The sequence below is a fragment of the Sinocyclocheilus rhinocerous genome, unplaced genomic scaffold (genome assembly GCF_001515625.1).
Source record: "Sinocyclocheilus rhinocerous isolate Xijiao unplaced genomic scaffold, SAMN03320098_v1.1 scaffold650, whole genome shotgun sequence".
NCBI classification, from domain to species: Eukaryota; Metazoa; Chordata; class Actinopteri; order Cypriniformes; family Cyprinidae; genus Sinocyclocheilus; species Sinocyclocheilus rhinocerous.
In genome coordinates, this window is record NW_015638019.1 from 967144 (window position 1) to 986248 (window position 19105).

At 38.1% G+C, this 19105-nt stretch overlaps 1 protein-coding gene across 8 annotated transcripts in view; it reads right to left on the reverse strand.

Annotated features, from left to right (window-relative positions):
• The window catches only part of nrxn1a (neurexin 1a), a 200157-nt gene extending 188285 nt beyond the window's left edge, over positions 1-11872 (reverse strand). For 7 of the 8 annotated variants that reach the window (XM_016564498.1, XM_016564501.1, XM_016564499.1 and 4 more), the window contains exons 1-3: positions 11513-11872; positions 7899-9186; positions 1408-1425 (exon numbers count right to left, since the gene is read on the reverse strand). In XM_016564498.1, the coding sequence (XP_016419984.1) occupies positions 1408-1425; positions 7899-8610 (730 nt within the window). In that variant the 5' untranslated portion in view covers positions 8611-9186; positions 11513-11872. The remainder of the gene's footprint in view (positions 1-1407; positions 1426-7898; positions 9187-11512) is intronic. The other variant, XM_016564497.1, reaches the window with a different exon arrangement.
• Positions 11873-19105: the final 7233 nt, after the last annotated feature.

Sequence of the window (19105 nt, forward strand, 5' to 3'; positions counted from 1 at the left end):
ACCGTGGTTACCATGCGTCTTATCATCCTGTGCCCAGGACAAACATTCATTACCATGGAAAATGTGGAGACTAGAGGGTTTATTTGACTTTAAGTGTCCTCCGTCCTCGTCAAGATCTAATCTCATTGAGTCTATAGTACTCTGAAAGAGCGTTGTTCCATGGTGAGATGATGATAACACATTATTAAGCCATTCAAAAGCTGATAAAACACATGGTGAAATGGACTTTTCACAGTATATCAATGAACATGCGCAAACATGCAAATCGTAATTAAAAGTAAACGGAAAGACGGAGAATAATGGTGGGACCACTTACAGCTACGATTTTACTTCAAAAATAAATATGCTGTTTCCAGTTTTTTGATGGGCTTTGAAAGACAATTTGTATCTTTTGAATTCAAATGTATCATTTTGAATGCCGTTCATGGTTGCGTGTGAGGGGAATTTACACGGGCTAGATGTGAAGCATGCACGTGTTCGGAAATAAAAATGTCGGTAGATGATGCAATATGAACCTACTAAGAGAAAACAACATCATTCAGTCAGGTCAGTAATAAAGAAATGTACAATCGGTCACACTCGAAAGAGACAAATCTAGATTAGAAAAGAAAAAAAATATCACTTCGCTGTCGCCATACATCAAACATGTCGTCCGCCTGGTCAACCTTCCACAGGAAGAAGATGACCCATACAGAGATTGGATCTTAACAAAATTAAGTTAGGTTGCACACAAAAATGTGTCAATGCAGTAACAAAATACCTACAGGTTATATTGGGATAAATCAATGTTACCCGTCTTTCATGGGATGTCTGTTTAAGTTCCTGTGAGCCACAGCCAAAAATATATAGTAATACCTCCAAAAGAATGAATCGAGAACGATAACTTTAAACTGCATTTGGAATTGTTAGTAAGAAATAGAAGATTTTGTCATTTGTCTATGGTACTTACCTGTCAGACTGTCCAGATTTTCCATTATAGTGAACACTTCATGTGTATGTATGTCAGATTCCATGAAATGTATTCACTATATGAAGTTTTAGAAGTTTATAATGGGAGTTACAGTAGTTTGTCTGTATCTTTAGATGGAATTTAAACAGGTTGGCGTCCATTTCGCTCCAGCCTCTGGTTTCTGCTTGGCAGAGCACTCCAATTTGAGTGAAGCATGTGTTTACTGACAACCTCTAATTAAGGAAGTGCTCTCGATTATAAAGCTGAATGAAGTTGCATACCTTTTACCTGTGTTGTGCACCAGTTCCACTTACTGTTTGTGTACCGTATTCAAATAAAATAGGAAATATAGAATATTTCTAAAAGAACAGGTTGAAATATGAAGACAGAGAGAAGTACATGAGTAGGGACAGGGGTCGGATGAAAAGAAAATAGGAAAGAAAAAAATGTCTACCCACCTCCTACATAGGCCTCTTCTGGAGGGGCGGCCGAGGCGTGAAGAGAGAGAAGGAGACATTGATTAAGAAGCATGCAGACTGGAAGGTGGCCCAGCCTTGAGGATTACCGTGGTTACCATGCGTCTTATCATCCTGTGCCCAGGACAAACATTCATTACCATGGAAAATGTGGAGACTAGAGGGTTTATTTGACTTTAAGTGTCCTCCGTCCTCGTCAAGATCTAATCTCATTGAGTCTATAGTACTCTGAAAGAGCGTTGTTCCATGGTGAGATGATGATAACACATTATTAAGCCATTCAAAAGCTGATAAAACACATGGTGAAATGGACTTTTCACAGTATATCAATGAACATGCGCAAACATGCAAATCGTAATTAAAAGTAAACGGAAAGACGGAGAATAATGGTGGGACCACTTACAGCTACGATTTTACTTCAAAAATAAATATGCTGTTTCCAGTTTTTTGATGGGCTTTGAAAGACAATTTGTATCTTTTGAATTCAAATGTATCATTTTGAATGCCGTTCATGGTTGCGTGTGAGGGGAATTTACACGGGCTAGATGTGAAGCATGCACGTGTTCGGAAATAAAAATGTCGGTAGATGATGCAATATGAACCTACTAAGAGAAAACAACATCATTCAGTCAGGTCAGTAATAAAGAAATGTACAATACCTGAATATGCATATGCATGTCATGTTATTACCGGGTTTACATTGAAATTTACATTTATTTAACTTCAAATTACCTTTTCTGTTCTAAAACAAAAAGGGTTCATTACCTTCATTCATGCATTCATTCAACACACCTTTTATTTCTGGTGACACTTTCAGTCTCTGGATCAACTCACCCAAGACTCCCTAAAAATGGACTTGGCTATCTTAAAGTTAAAGCATCCAATCCTACCTCCATGTTTTGCATCTTGAGGAGGAGAATAATGACCCGGGACTTACCGCAGCCGGTTCCTCCACCCGACCAAACACAAATTGCATGCACCACTACTGCCACGAAAAAAAAATGCTGATGAACGTATGAATAAACAAACCAAAAGGAGAAAAAATAATAAATAAACAGAAAAGCGTGCCATGGCAGAAAATATGACAAAGAAATATTTTGCTGTTAGTGTTGCAGTGATAAATGACAGGTGATTTTCTATCCTCTCTTATCAGCTTATGAAGAGATTGACAAACCCTACTTGCTTTGACAAATGTGCAAACTCATCCCACTGACAAAAAAACAGCTCAGAGGGATAAAAATAATGCTACAAAACAGTTTAATTAGCTTAAACCATCACAAAACACTAACTAGCCATCTGCACTGACTCTACAGCAGTTTAAAGAACCCACTTTATTGAATTTGTGCTTCAACCCATCTACGAAATGTAGACATACACTATTTGTGTGTGTGGAAGCAGCAGCCATTTTGGAAGAACACCACACACACACACACACACACATATGCACAGCCTGGTCTTCTCCGAGGCCGGCTGACTGAACAGCGGTTGTATTTACATTTCACTGACTGACAGATCAGGATCGCGTAGCCTCTCCTTAGCACTGCAGAGCTCACACGGAGCCAGCGACATGCAGGCTTTCATCGAGCTGACAGCTTCTTTTAAGTGCTGGCCTTGCATACTGCCCCGAATTTGGCAGAATAAGAGATAGAAATTGAGGATGACCTACACGCACACATGCTCGCCCTTACTCGACACGGGCCGGCACAGGCAGGGGGCAAACACGATGTGACGCCCGCACTCATGCAGCCCTTTACAAACAGGACTGCAGCTCCAGATGCTCGTTTAAAGCAGTTTTCAGTAAGCCAGAGCATGTTACTCTCAAACGCACACGCGTGGAACTCGCCCAAAGGGATCGTATGACGAGCGTACGCTCCGCATAGCGCAGCGGCAAAGTCACTAAAGATGTGGCTGTCAACAACGATTGAATAAAACATCAAAAAACTCTGATAATGACTGTCCGGTTGGAATGGAGTGAATGTGCAGTACAGGTTCCTCTGCATTTGATACCTAAAGAAGCATCCAATTCGCATTTGACTAAATATTAGACAGTCAAGCAGAAACCACTAGTAAATATACCCAAAACAAGAGTACTTATTGTAAAAGCATCTAAATATAGCGCTACGTCATTGATGTATTGTCATTGCGCCAGTGATGGGGATTTTAATCCTCTTCACCAAATCTAGTTTAACATTTCCCCCACAGGGAGCAATGTGCAGCATGTTCCATATTGCAGTCATCTACAGTACAGAGAGATTAGTGAGCTTAGTCCATCTGGAAAGGGTTCATCCGACACTGATAGGGGAATTCTCAATATACAGTGTATTTGACACGGGCTCCCCCTCCATTCAAGATTATCAAGCTAAAAGCATCTAAATATAGCGCTACGTCATTGATGTATTGTCATTGCGCCAGTGATGGGGATTTTAATCCTCTTCACCAAATCTAGTTTAACATTTCCCCCACAGGGAGCAATGTGCAGCATGTTCCATATTGCAGTCATCTACAGTACAGAGAGATTAGTGAGCTTAGTCGATCTGGAAAGGGTTCATCCGACACTGATAGGGGAATTCTCAATATACAGTGTATTTGACACGGGCTCCCCCTCCATTCAAGATTATCAAGCGATGTTGCCGGATCAAGGAAGGTAAAAGTCAATTGCAAGACACGGGGAGGGTCAATAGATATTATAATAGTCAAGATATTTTATACTGGCACGCCTAATGCATTTTCTGTTTTTGACCTACATTGTTAGCATTCACTTAATTTATTTAGGTATTGTAATGTGCAGATTACAAAAATGTCTTTTGGCTTAAAAGGACAGTTTACCCAAAATTAAAATTATGTCATTATTTACTCAAACCTGTATTACTATTTTGCTCTATGGAGCACAAAATCAGTTTTGTCCATACAGTGAGTCGATGGGGTTCAATAATCCCATAAGAGATTTTCATACTGGTGAGCCTTATTGAATTAATCTATTTCTTGTTTTTGATCTGGATTATTAGTATTTGCTTAATTTATGTATGTATTGTAATGTACAGATTTCAAGAATGTCTTAAAGGGACAGTTCACCTAAAATAAAAACTCTGTTATTATTTAATCAAACCTATATGATTTTTTTTGTTCTGTGGAACACAAAATATGTTTTGTCCATACAACGAAAGTCAACGGGGTCCATTAGTCAAGTGATTTTATACTGGAGTGGCCTAGTGAATTAATCTATTTCCAGTTTTTGGCCTATTTTGTTAGTATTTGCTTATTTTATGTACTGTAGGTATGGTAACGTACAGATGATATAAATGTCTGTTGACTTAAAGAGACAGTTCACCTAAAATAAAAATTCGGTCATCATTTACTCAAACCTGTATGACTGTTTTGTTCTGTGGAACATAAAATGTGTTTTTGTCCATACTCTGAAAATCAACAAGGTCCAAATGTTTTTGGCCTCTATTGATTTTCATTTAATAGAACAAAACGGTTTAAAAAAATTTGCGTTTCACAGAAGAATGAAAGTCGTACAGGTTTGGAATGACATAAGGACAAGTAAATGGCATAATTGTGATTTTTTTTTTTTTTTTTTTGCTGAACTATCCTTTTAATATCTATCTTTTGTCAACTTCAAAACAGGCCCCTGGTGACATGATTAAATGAGTCACTAAAATTAATATGCTGATGTATCTAATTAAAGCAGGCCCTTTATTTCGTTAGCAAGAGGTTAATGGGCGTACACTGCACTACACCACCCTAATTAATTTGCATAGGTCCAATAGCAGAGGTAAAAAAATGCATTTACAACATGACTGCATCATTAAACGACAGCGCACAGCCAGGGACCGACCCTTACGACGTTAGCTCCACCACAAAAGATAAGAGATGAGGTGAAACAATCTAATCGCTGTTGTAAACAAGCCCTCCAACACAATCCAATTCTCCAACCAAAGTCTCCTAGCATACGAAACCGCATGGACGTCAATTGCAGATCCCTTACTGCCATCTTTAACCAGGGAGACGGAGCACATTATACAGTTAATAGAGCATAAAGATAAGGTATCAATGGCTGCAAGCTGATACAGAGCAGACCCTTTTGGCTTTCCAATTCAGACTTGTAAGAGCATTAACCATAAGAACACAAAATAAGGCCCTTTCTCTAACCCCAGCAGGGCAAAAATATCTCATTACCCGTAGCACTGTTATTTTTTGCGGTGCGGACTGCCTCTCCCGCTGAGAGCCCCACACCTGCTTTGCTAAAGAAGGTTATTACCACAACTGCCTGTCGAGAGAATGACGGAGTGGACGTGCGGAGAGAAAGGACATATTTAATCCACATACCACCCTTTCCTGCCTGAGATCTGCAAACACGTACACACGCTCTCACGGTACTGCAAATTTTTCCATGACGACGGAGATAACGCGAGCAGCACATATATATCTAAATGAAAAAGCTAGCCATTCATCAATGAGCCATTTAATATGCAGCTATCCCTTTTTTATCCACGTAAAATACGAGTCTGGGTATTTTACTGGCAACAGCGGTCGGTGGTCAGTTGACAGATCACATCGGTCATGAAGCTGACAACACACAAAATGACAAAAAGTGGCCTGCTTTCCCCTCAGCAGGAGCTTCGTGGGCCAGATTTGCATTAATAACCGAAGCAAGGACAGATTTAGGCTAAGAGGAGTTTAAAATGATGCTGTTGTTTTAATGAACAGCACGTTGGCTCTATGACTATTTCATTTGAGGAATTAAGCCTTCATAATGGCTGCCCTTTCCTGCATAGTGCCATTTGGAGATTTGTCATCGCGCTAATAACAAAAACAGCCTAAGACGTAACGAAAGGTCATCTGCACATTTCAGACAGAAAAAGGAGGGATCGTACATTCTTAAAAATAAAGGTTCTTAATTGGAATCTATGGTTCCATAAACAACCTTTTACCATTTCATTGCACAAAATGTTCTTAATAGTGCAAAAATGTTCTTTAGATTATTTAAATATTCTTTGTTCGCACCAAATTTCACCAAAAACAGACCAATAAAAACATCAAGTCAGTCTAAAGTGAAAAAAGAAAGCAGGCAGCTCTAACGCCTAACACCGCTAGCCTCAAGATCCTCCAATGTTAAATAAATAACGCTAATGATTCAGAGCGACATGTCCCGTGGCCTCCACCATCTCCACATATCCTTATGTGTCATCCAAAGGCACATGACGGAGGCCACTCAAAGCTGCGTGGGCAGGTCTGTTCTGACTCACCCTGCAAAGATACGCATTTCTACCAGCACAAGGGCTGGAGAGCGGCACGTCTCGCTTTTAAGCAAGCTGCCGAGCATCTGCAGGCCCTGCCCTTTTGTCATAATCTCATCAAATCCACTGGACGATGCATTTCGCTGAGAGTCCAGCGAACACCGTACCACGAAACGACTGCTTTTCTAGTTTGAACATTTGTCAGTGAAACGTACTGTCTCTCTGTTGTGCTTTAGGAGGGCAAAATTTACTCAGTGGGTATGTAGTTTCCTTGGCAACATGGTGCCTCTTTGGCTTACGGCCTAACCCAGACAATATCCATCAACATCAAGATCAGTCCACAGAGATGGTTGTAAAAATGAAGAAAAAGATGGAAAGAACATAAAAACAGTGAAATCGGACACCAAGGGAGTAAGTCAAACTAGGAAACCAACCAGAACATACATATTCAAAAGGGAACAGACTTTATATGAAAATCTGAATCGTTGTAATATGGGCACAACCATCCATTTTCAAAAGATAGAAGCAGAGACCCCCTATTTAGTTACATCATCAATCGTTCTAATCGCTTCTGTAATTAAAATAACTTTCTAAGTGCAGTAGTGGAGGTTTACTTGTAAAGCTGGATTAATAAATGCTTTGTGATGGTTGCTGAATGCTGTATTGAGTATGTCATTATTTTTCCTGTGATGTTGAAATTGCAACTTTGGCTAAGCCATTACAGTGACGCTATGAAACATCTGGCTAATTACGTAATTAGAGCAACCGACCCCTTAAATTCGGAGGGAGAATAATATTCAAATCTTCATACTCCAATCATGGGCTTGTGTGCATGTATTCAACTCATCATTTTCAGACTTAATTGTAATGCCAGTGCAGTGTCAAGAGTATATTAAGTTAATTTAGCATAAAAAAGAGAGCGAGAAGCCTCTGCTGACGTCATGTTATCAAAAACACAGGCTTTCGTGGATGCTCCGGAATTGACACAGATGTCACTAAAGCCTATTTAAATGATCTCCTTCAGATCAACGGCTTTCTCTGACTGAAATCAGAGGTAATCTAATCATGTAATGCACTAGGCCTGTAGTGGAGGCCGGGAACAGACATGATGTAGCATGTATTGCCTCTGAGGAACTAGTGCAATGTTAAAATCGAAAAAAGAAGTGAAAGGGCTGTGTTTGAAAAGACATTTCAACACCTCAACAACGGAGACGATGAATCCAGGCCTCTTACCTTCACTGCAGTCTTTTCCCTGGAATCCCGTTTCGGAGCAGTCACAAGTGGGCTCGTCATTGACGATGCTGCAGACTCCTCCATTCAGGCAAATGTGGTCGTCTTCGCAAATGTCGCTGTTGATTCCCTCGCTACCGATAAGCGGCGGCTCGGAACTGTTCACCCTCAGATTGGTTATCCATCCTTTGTAGGGGACCTGATCTGTGATTGCTGAAGACGTGAGGCGTAATGCTACAGATCGCAGTTCAGGAGGTATCCCTCCTAAGAATAAATGGCTGAAGACTGTCATGTCCCTCCTTTTTGACTTAACCTCCACCCACTTGATCTCTTCGTCCACAACTAACGTAGTGTTTTTGAAATTCCTGCGCAAGGTCACGGCATGCCAGCGGCTGTCGTTGACGGCGGTATCGGAGAGCACCGTTGCCGGCTCGGCGCAGAAGATGGAGAACCGCAAACTGAGTCTGCCGTTGTGGATGAGCAGTTCCAAGAAGTCACAGAATCCCTCGTCGTCAAGGTACACTAAAAGTCCATGAGCGCTTTTGGTCTTCATGTTGAAACTCATTTCGCTTTCACAGCAGGCGTTCCACATAGGAAACCTTGCCCACTGGCCTTCTGCGCCGGTGAACTCCATGCTGGCCCCCATGTCGACAAGGCAACAAACCAGCAAGCCTATCCAGATTAGATGTGCACCGTTCCGCATTGAGAAGCTCATTATGAATAGTAAAGGAAGTTAGAACTAACAATAGAACTAATTGAAAACTAAAATGAGTCGGCTCTCTTAGTGATGTGCTCCTAAAGTGTAACAGAGCTCTCTATGACATACAGGACTGCTATGCATTTGGGGTAATTTACTCATTATTCACTGAGAGAGGGAGAGGGCCTGCGTTACGGCAGACTCTTTTTCAAAATCTAAATACACAAATCAGAACAATAAAGGGAGTCGCTAAGGCCCGAATACTGGTCTACGAAAAAAACAATAAGGTTACTGTTTAGCTTAAAAAACCTTCAGTGGGATCCAGGTGTGCTACAGTGGGGCCAAGTCATCAAAGTATCTATAAATTGCAGCCATGTGTAGTGCTGTACAGCAGAGAGTTCATTAGGGGTATATAGGGTCATTAATGTCAGGGTCATTTAAGTCTAGTTAAAAGTCATTGTGTAGGCCTAAAGTCAGCACTAATCAAAAGTAGACAAAAAGTGCACTTTGCAGTGTTAGCGTGCAGGCCCGAATAGGGCCCTCAGTGTTCACAAACCTTCAATTCACATCCGTTTTGACATATTGATCCATAATCTGAAAAGAATGAAAAAGAATATCTTAATTTCTTCATAGGAAAAGAAAGAGAAGATGGCCTCTTTTAAAAAGATAGATACTGTAGCATACACGCAATACAATCATTCACACACAAAACCACAATTTCATAGTGATATTGATATTGAAACCACCAATTTCACACTGATATTGATTGCATTAATCTTCAATTACAGAAGTACTTTTTATTAGCTTTTCTCCGTTTTTCTTTTCTCACTATAATTCTCTATGATTAGAATTCATGGCTTATGAACCAGAAAGCTCCAGAGCATTTCATCATGTGGCTGCTGTTTTTTCCCCCTCAGTATCAAATACTCTGATTTAATGATCAGAAAAGGCAAAAATAAATCTATACTTTTCAGATGTATTTACAGATAAATCAGAGTAGCTAAAACTAAAATAAAATGGTATAAAATGGTATCAAATTGAAAATGAACCCTTTTGTTTTCATTTTCAAGAGGTTCTCTCAAGACATTTACTCTTTAGTACCATGAAATAAAGCAATATATATATATATATATATATATTAAGACACTTATCTTCTAAGCCCAATGGCCAAAAAGCTGGGTTTAAATAAACGAAACTGTACAAGAACATCAATTCTGACCTGCTTTCTTACAAATTTCAAAAAGACTTGCAAGAAATGTATTTATGACATGATGGCTTGAGACAAAGTTTTTATTATTAAAACTGCTTTATATAATGACCAGAATGCTTCGTGTAATGCTATAACATCACTGTATTTTTACAGTAAAGTTTTTTTTTTACTGTACATTTAATGAAAAAGTTCTACTTATATATGCTTATATATATGCTTAATATGCCAACCTATTTTAAAATCATTTTGTTTCTATAAATAGAAATTCTAATAACACAGTTAAAATAATGGAAGACCACATGACAGCTTAAACGTCATCAAAATTAGTCTCTTCAGCAATTGTGTCAATAATAATATAAAGACAGAACACAGTGTTCCCACACAAAAACACAAAACAATATTAGGATAACACACATACACTAAAATAATGCAGTAAATATTAATATGGCATGCAACATAAAACCCTCCAATGTGCATACCATACACACTTAATTACAAAATAATTAAGGCCATTCATATTTTGAAGTTATGAAATGAATTTTTATCAACTTTTTTGTATTAAAAATACATATTAAATATATGTAAATCGTCTCCAGAAAATATTTAATTTATACTTTTTTTTTTACATATAAAAAAGTGTTACAATATTTTACTACCGAATTGTGTTTTAAATTATAAAATCACATCGTATGGTAAGGTTAACTTACAATTAACCACCTAAAAAGTTTTTACTGTGATGCTTTGCATTCTTTTCCGTTGTAATTACCATTATTTTTATAGCGTATGAAGCCGAGTCAGACGTACAGGCAATCATATTTACAGTTATTTCAGGCGGAGGATCTGTGCAGTCTGACTAAAGGTCCAAACGGGCGGCAGCGTCGAAACTGTGTAATGGGGAAATCTCGTTTGATTCAGCGAACCTCGCTCAGTTCCGAGTCCTGCATCCCAAAATGAGCCCAGGGCGGGGGCTTATCGCGCGCCTCTTAAGCATTAATGACACTGCAATTGTCTGGCCTCTGGGCTGTCTGTCAACTGATCTCAACCAATCATTTCATGCTTGAATTCCTATGTGTTTACTGTCAGGTTTACACGGGGCTACTTAGCAAGATAACAACCGACCCCTTTCACAGATGGATCTTACACAACATATATGAATGTAGAGAAGGCAGTCTTATTTACCGTATTCGCGAAACGATTACGGTAATGTCTTGCTATCAGTCGCTACTGTAGATGGAGTCTCGAACAATACACAATCATCCTAATAGCCCCGCGCATAAGATTTACAGTCAGGATCATACAATACACATATCTGCCATTTAAAATCTAAACTTTGAAACGGTAACAATTTTCGTCCATTTTTTTTCCTTTGATTAAAATTGGCGATGACTCATATGCGCAAAACATAGCCAATAATCAACCACCATCTGCTCAAACTGAGCGAGAAAGACGCCTTTTAACACGCCTCAACCGCGCTCTCTTTCAGACGCTGAGGACAGGAAATATAGGGAGTCATCAAATATCGCTTAAGATGAAGCAAAGGCCAGCTGTAAACACAAACGAAATTAAACAGAAATAAAGCCCAGCTGCATCATCTCACCCTGCGCGTGACTGCATCGAGAGCGTGAAGCGCAACCATAACTCTCACCGAAAACAGCACATAACCTCAAATACGTCTTCGAATTACATTTACACAATTCTTAATTATTTTACCTTGAGAAATGGACCATTGTGCGCCCATTGACAGGTCAACCTCACCGATGAACTTGGTTGATTTCCTCCACATCGATTCAGACTTTCATCTGATAAAAAAAAAATCACTGCATCGGTGTCGAACGAGCAGAAGAAATGGGAGCGATAAAATTGCGTATGCGGATCTCCAAAGTCCCAATAGATTAAAAAAATTCAAAATGGAGCCAACAACCAATTAAGATTCAGTACAAAACGGTTCATGCTTAAGAAATTCTCCAATGTAAATGTTAGTTTTTTTTCCCCCGTTGTATATAAAATAGAAGATATCGCTCCCTGTTCTGTGTGCAAGACAAGGTGCGATGTGTTTCTCAGGCGAGCTTTGCCAGGGACGGTCAGCACATCGCGTCACGTGTCTCCCGGTTAGCGTGTGATGGAGACGGGCGGGGCGAGAGCGCTGCAGCACCTTGGACAGCGCTCACTGTTATTAGCAACTCCACATACAGTTGAGGAAACAGCTTTATCCGTGATCGTGTGCGCCAAGAATAAAAGCATTTGCTTACACTTTACATTACAGTGTGCATGTTGATAGCTAATATCGTCAGTTAAGAAGTCATTTATTTGTAATTTATTTTATAAGTGTGTTTTTAATAATAAAATGGTCCTTAATAGGCTGTTACTATTTAATGAAACGTTTAATTATACTTGCACCCTATACGTGTTACATGGTCACTGTAATGTAAACTGTCAGTGTGCACTTATATTAAGTAATATGGAAGAATAATATCAGCATGGCTGTCATTTGGCCGTAGGCAGGAGCCCACGGGTAATCACAGTCGTGCTGATATTCAGTGCTACTGAAATGCTTCTATACAAGGATTCTTTAAAAAAGTACAGCAATTAATATCCAGTAACTTACGTTCCAGACTGATTAGTCCGTATATTTGTTATTCACCAACTAAATTAGTTCCAAAAGAAATGTCAAGCTGTGTGTGTCGCCAAGCAACACCAAGACTAAAAGACGGTCTGGAATAGGGTATACGAGTGGAGCAGGGTGACAGATTTCTGCTTCCTTTTGAAAGCGTTATAATCACACGGATCCATCTCCACTCCGGGTTTTTTTCTTTTAAAGCTCCTAATGAGAGAAACTCCGGCCTGAGCGATCTTGATGCTGTTGAATCACGACGTTAAAAAAAATCGCGGCAGATGGAAAAAATAATAATACTCAGACATTTAAAAAGCATGTTTCCCCCAATGATTAAATAGAAAAATATATATGACTTATATTAAGTTTATTTTAAGTGTATGTAACCTATGGTACTTTGAACAACATTTTTTTTTTTTAAAAGAGGTCTGCTTATTCAATGGCATTTGTGGCATAATGCTGTCATTTTTCACAAAAAAAGTGAATGAGGCCAAACTCTAAATGTCAAGGTGTAAATAATATGCATGTTAACACAATTTCACTGTGAAAATGACTTTGCCATGACGACGCAATGCCATAAACAAAAAAGTATGACATAAACAGCTGTCCAGGTTAAATTGTACACAAGGTTTGAGAGAATATGAATGTGCAGTTCCAAAATATAAAGCTACACATTTCTGCTTTTTCATTAAACATTTTCAAACATTTGATGCAATACACATATTGTGAACACAACTAGATTCACATTGCATCTACAAAGGTTAAGGTGAGCGTCATGGGTAGAGTCACCGCAGGACTCCAAATAAAAATAGTGTATGAATATTGCATGCAAACCTTCCAAGCAGTTCACTACCATGTAGCCATCCACCACCTCACTCTTCTCCCCATTGTTTGCAGTCTTCACTGTCACTTTCTAAAATGAATTTGTTTTTTAATGTTTTGCATTTTGCACTCTACATCTACAACACCTAAGTATCCAATACGTACACTGTAATCAGTTTTAATGCATGTTCTGTGCATAGTAGCTAAAGTCACCTAATATAAGGTGGGACTAAGTGAATTTATTCAAATTCATCTGTAAATAGCAGTTTGGGCACCATCTTGTGGGTATGGGATTTTTCCGAGAGGAACACCAAACAGGATGCTCAGAAACTAATATGTTCGATGTCCCCTCTTCTGCTCAGTTCGCTATCGTTTGACAAGAAAAGTGGGCCAAAGCTCTCTTGGGAACCTCCAGCTTTGTATTCAATAGTTGCATGGTTCAATGACTCATCCCTCCACGTCAAAACATTGCATTGGTAACAGGCCAAGTTGCTACATGTGTGAAACCGGAGGTGTTTTAATACATGAGGTGTGAGTTCCTCAGGCACTTATGGTGAGGCGTGAGATGACATGCATGCTTTCTGGGGAAAGCTTTGCTCTGTGTTTATATGTGTTCATCAGCACGGATGTTGTTTGGGATGAGAATAAAACCTCATTTGGAGTACCTGACTGTTGTGAAAAGGGCTAGAATGAATCAGCTGTTTTTGGTCTTCTTTGGCATCTGTAAAAAGATCATAAGAAAGGGTACAAATTAAGGATATTTTTTCCCTGATTCTTTTAATGATTACTGTACATAATTAACATTTATCAGTTTTGTTTTTTATTCCTTTTTTTTTTTTTTTTTTTTTTTACAAGTCACACTATGATCTTTACTTGATGCAAGTCTTTAAAAATGTCAGTGGTATCATTTGAGTACTAAACAAGTGTTTAAATCCTAGTTATGAAATTTCTTCATTTTAGGAAAGGGCAGCATTAGAAACGCCACACTGGACTTAATTTAAAAAAGCAGTTATAACATATCTTTATTCTGAAACAGTTCTTAAAATAACTATTTTTAGTGATAAGAACATTTTAAGAAACTTTATCCACCCCCAGAGTTCTTTCTAATTTCAGCAAAGTAATTATTTCCTCATTTAGACTTTGAAAATTCAAAGTCATTACTCAATACAAGATTATGTTAAGACAGCATTTTAATGGGGCTTCCCATTACATATCATAACATCATATTCACTTATGTATTTATATCCCAAATGTTTACTATAACTACTTACAACATACAACATTATTATTATGTCAGTTGTGCAGTGCATTCAATCTGAGCATTATGATTCCTCTTCCAAAGCCTCATGCTCTGTTCGCTCCTTTAAAGGTACATGAGAGAGAATAGTTATTGAATAATGTAAATGAATGAAGCATTGTATCCTTAATCTTCTGTTATAGGATAATACATTTCTAATAAGCTGCAACACAGTCTTGTGTCTGTTTGGCTCTGTATAGTTCAGGGCATCATTTTCATGACGTTGAGGAGGCACTAATTATGTCATGCTGTTTACAGACTGCAAATTATTCTTTATTGCAATAGAGCCCTTTAGTTATGATGTCAATTTGTAGGCCAAACCGGACGGATAATGCTCGATGGTTTTCCCTCAGGAATTTCTAATGGATTTTTAAAATAGTGGTTTTGGATACATGAGTAAAATAATGTCAGTGGTTGACATTACTTGAAGTGACATTCCCATTGTGTTTCACGACATGATTTACAATGAGGCATAGCTCAAATGTGGATTTATTTTAACCACTGTATAAAAAATGTGTAATAATAACAACAATAATTAATTACACCAAATGAGACCCTGGTTAAAATAATGTAATAAGTTTAAGTAATGGTAATACAGACCATATTTTACTCATAAATTTAAAAAAAAAAAATAGAAATAGGGGTAACACTTTAGTTAAGGAACCAATTATCACTATTATAGTTGGTTAAGCATGAATATTACTAACATATTGACTGTTTATCAGCACTTATAAAGTGCATATTAATGGATTATTCTGCATGACCATATTTTAGACCTTAACATTAAAGCATTAGAACATAACAACTTACTAACTGACTATTAATAAGTAGCAAATTCGGAGTTTATTGAGGCAAAAAATCATAGTTAATAGTTAGTTAATAGTGACAAATGGTCCCCAAAATAAAGTGTTAGCGAAATAAAGAACCAATGGTTCAAAACTTGAAATAAAAAATTTTTTTTGTTGGACTATAAAGTGAACATCTCCACTGTAAATAATTATGAGCATGAAATGAACACTGTAAATTGATATAGGCATTATGAAGAAGCTTTCTAAGCAGATGCAACACAGTCTTCTCTTGATTTGAATCCTGAAACTTTGAGATTCTTTTCAGATTGGGAAATCATTTTCATGTTTATGTAAACATATGTTGAGAAGATTATACTAATCGTGCCATACTGTTCTTTTTACCACCATCAGTTCCTGATAAGGAATGTCAGACTGTTAAGCTCCCAATAAGACTTTCACTGGAGAGTATTACAAGTATAAACCCAAGTCCAGGCTTCAGGAACTATAGTCAGCAATCACTCTAGAATTGAGCCTTTAAATATGTGCAATAAAACAAACTGAAAAATAAATAGCCGGGACAGTCTTGAAATAGGAAAATCCACAAACACCGAGCTATAGTTGCAGCCTTTCAGAGCAGCCACTGGGACATGACCATGGCATGTGTAATGCAATGCATTAGAGCTTGATTGTAATGTAGACCTTTGTCTTGTGTCCATCAGATAAGCAGAACTGAAAGCTATTTTCCAATGTGTTCCCTTCCCTGTGTGCATTAGGTTGTATGTAGGGGGATGGGCACATTTACATTCATGTGGAATTGTCTCAAGCAATGTGTTGAAGGAGTCGGCAGGGTCTTATCTGGTGTTGGCTTTGTTTACTTGCAGAACAGGGTGGCAGGTTGACGAATGCAGTAATCAGATTGGGCAGAGATCCCTCTGCGACTGCATTGGGGAGATGTTTCTTGTTTCTCCAAGACTGGCATCCTGTCGACTACGCCAGCTCCCTCACAACCATACTGCCTGTGCTGCTACTGTGAGCATGGGCAAAAACTTATTCTTTACTAAACTGAACAGAAATTCATGTTGCTTTCAACTATTTTTGGGGCTTTTGCCTGCGTCCAAAAATTAATTTTTGTGTTGCATTTTTCAAATGTTCAAATGTTGTTTTCATTACAAATTATTTTATCAGCATAACAATTTCAATAAATTGTTAAATGCTGATAATAAAATTTGTAATGAAAATGTAAAAAATGTGAAAAAAAAAATTCACAAGTGTATTTTAAACCTCAAAGTAGATACAGAAAAAGATGTGCAAAAGATGAAGAAATTTTGCCTCTAATAACTCATTCCAGTGGAATGGTGGGCAAACATACCTTCTTGTGTTGTTGCATGGTTCAAAGGTCTTTGAAAATGTGTGTCAAGCATCTCAAGAGATGATGACTTGTGTTTTAGCAGGTGAGCTAATTACAAGCAACATTCTTCCAAAAACCTCAGAAATTCTCATGGCTATAGAGCACCTCTGCACAGAAAACCTGAGAGAAGGAATTTAATTAATACATGTAATATATCAATGTAATTATAATAAAAAAAATTATTAAAATGTTACAACAAGAAGTTACTTTTCCCAAATGTTTCAGTTTTATCAGAATTACTACTACTACTACTACTACTACATGTAATAAATAAATGTATCATAATAAAACATAATTAAAATGTGTTATAGTGTGTTATATTTTTTCCAAATTATTCATTCTAATTATTATTCTTATTGCAAATTTTATAATTATAATTAACTATATTTATGAACATAGATATAATCATACATATATAATTAAAACTATATTTTTTAATAAAACATTATTATTATTAATTAATTAGACTATTAGTTAATTCAATTAACTAATTTAAAGGTATATTGAAGAGAATTTGCAAATACGATATTTGATGTCCAATATGAAGTTTTGAGAAGCAGGATTTTAGACAAATTAGATTTGACAGTGGGCAGGGGTACCCAGCACTACACCACATAAATACACATAGTGGATTAGGACAAAAACTCTGATTTACATAAAGAGAGAGCTTTTATCGTTTTATAGTCCGGTTATGTTAGGACACATAAAGGTGCCTCCAACAAGCACGTCTCAGATCATTACATAAGATTTAAAGTGTGTAGGTTCTAAACTACTGTCAGCCACAAGTGGCATTCAAGAGCAGCCTGCTGGATCAGCTGTGTTCATATAGAACGCTGAGACTCACGCTAAGGGACAGTTGAGCGCATTGATTTAACTCTCTGAGTCAGTCGCATTCACTGTTGAAGGCTGGATCAGTGCTGGAACGTCCCTTCAGGGCTGTGTGTGCATGTGATGGGTCGGTTTAGGGATGCGCGCTGGATGGGTCGGCTGCGCTGGCTGGTTGTGGGGTGTTTAACAGGCCAAGTGTGTCTAGTCTGCTATGCGTTGCGTGCAGGACTGGCGCGCATTCCCAGGGAGGATAAAAAAAGGGAGGGTTTTGTCAGCGGTGAAGGCCATGGAGGAGCGCTGCTGTCAGTGATTAATGGCTGGCAGGGGTTACTGTTCTCTGGGTTATAGTGATTAATGGCTGGCAGGGTTTACTGTTCTCTGGGTTATGGATTTCCTGTCTCTCTCTCTCTGTGGTGGCTGCCTCTCATTAAACACCGCAATCAAAGAGGACCTGGCAAGACCCGCAGCTCAAGGAGGGGAAGAGAGTTCACAAACAGACCGAGTGTAGCTGCCGGACAGATGAGGCGAGTGTAGTGACCGGAGGACAGGAGAGGAATGGGTTAATAAGAGTTATAAATCAAATCGCCCACCAAACCCAGATGATCCATGTCCTGAGAGAAGCCGGAGATTATGTCATAAGATGGATATATTTTAGCAGAACAAAACAGGGAGGGAGTGGCTCTGCACTCTGTCCTGACATGTCCGTATGGTGTTTTGATTGAGAGAGCATGCCCAAATCTAATGAAGTCATCAGAGACGGAGAGGAAAACCCAGCTATGGAGAGAGGAAATGAGTCAAAGCACATTTGAGTGACAGATAGTGTCTCATGACAGCCAAAAGCCCACACCTCATAGTCTTGTCAACATTAGACAGCAAATGAAGGATGCTCGTACTGTACGCATGCAAGCCGAAAGTGATAGAAACAAGATCCATTTTCAAGCTACTGAAATTCCAAGGTCAAAGATGGCGGATGCTGGTCGCTGGTGTCAAGACGCTAAAATGATATCTAACATGCTTCAGTACTGGACACTGCACTATCAAAACCATCTGACAAACCCCCCCAATATCAAACATGCAACTCATAAAGGAACTAAATGTGGCATATCTATTATTGGCTTATGTACAAAGCCAATCTCAGAGAGATTTTTTTTATCTATATTGGTTGATAGTAGATATTCAATTGTGCATTCTTTGTGCATGACTTGCAACATATGATATGAGCGGCAATGTAATTTATCAAGCAACTACACTGGGGTTCAAAAAGGTCACATAAAAAATCAGAGACTAAATATTAATTTAAAAATAAATGCAAAATAAAACAGCAAAGAAACATTCTCACATAAATAATACAGTAAATAAAAAAATGTATACAAATGATAAAAAAAGAAAAAAATTGAAAGAATTAAGAAGATGTGTGTGTGTGTGTGTGTTTTTTCATTTTATATTTATTACATAATAAATACTCATATATCGAATATATTGACCAACTAAAACATATACATGTTAATATAGCAGCATGTATGAATATTTTCGTATTCATTTGGAAATA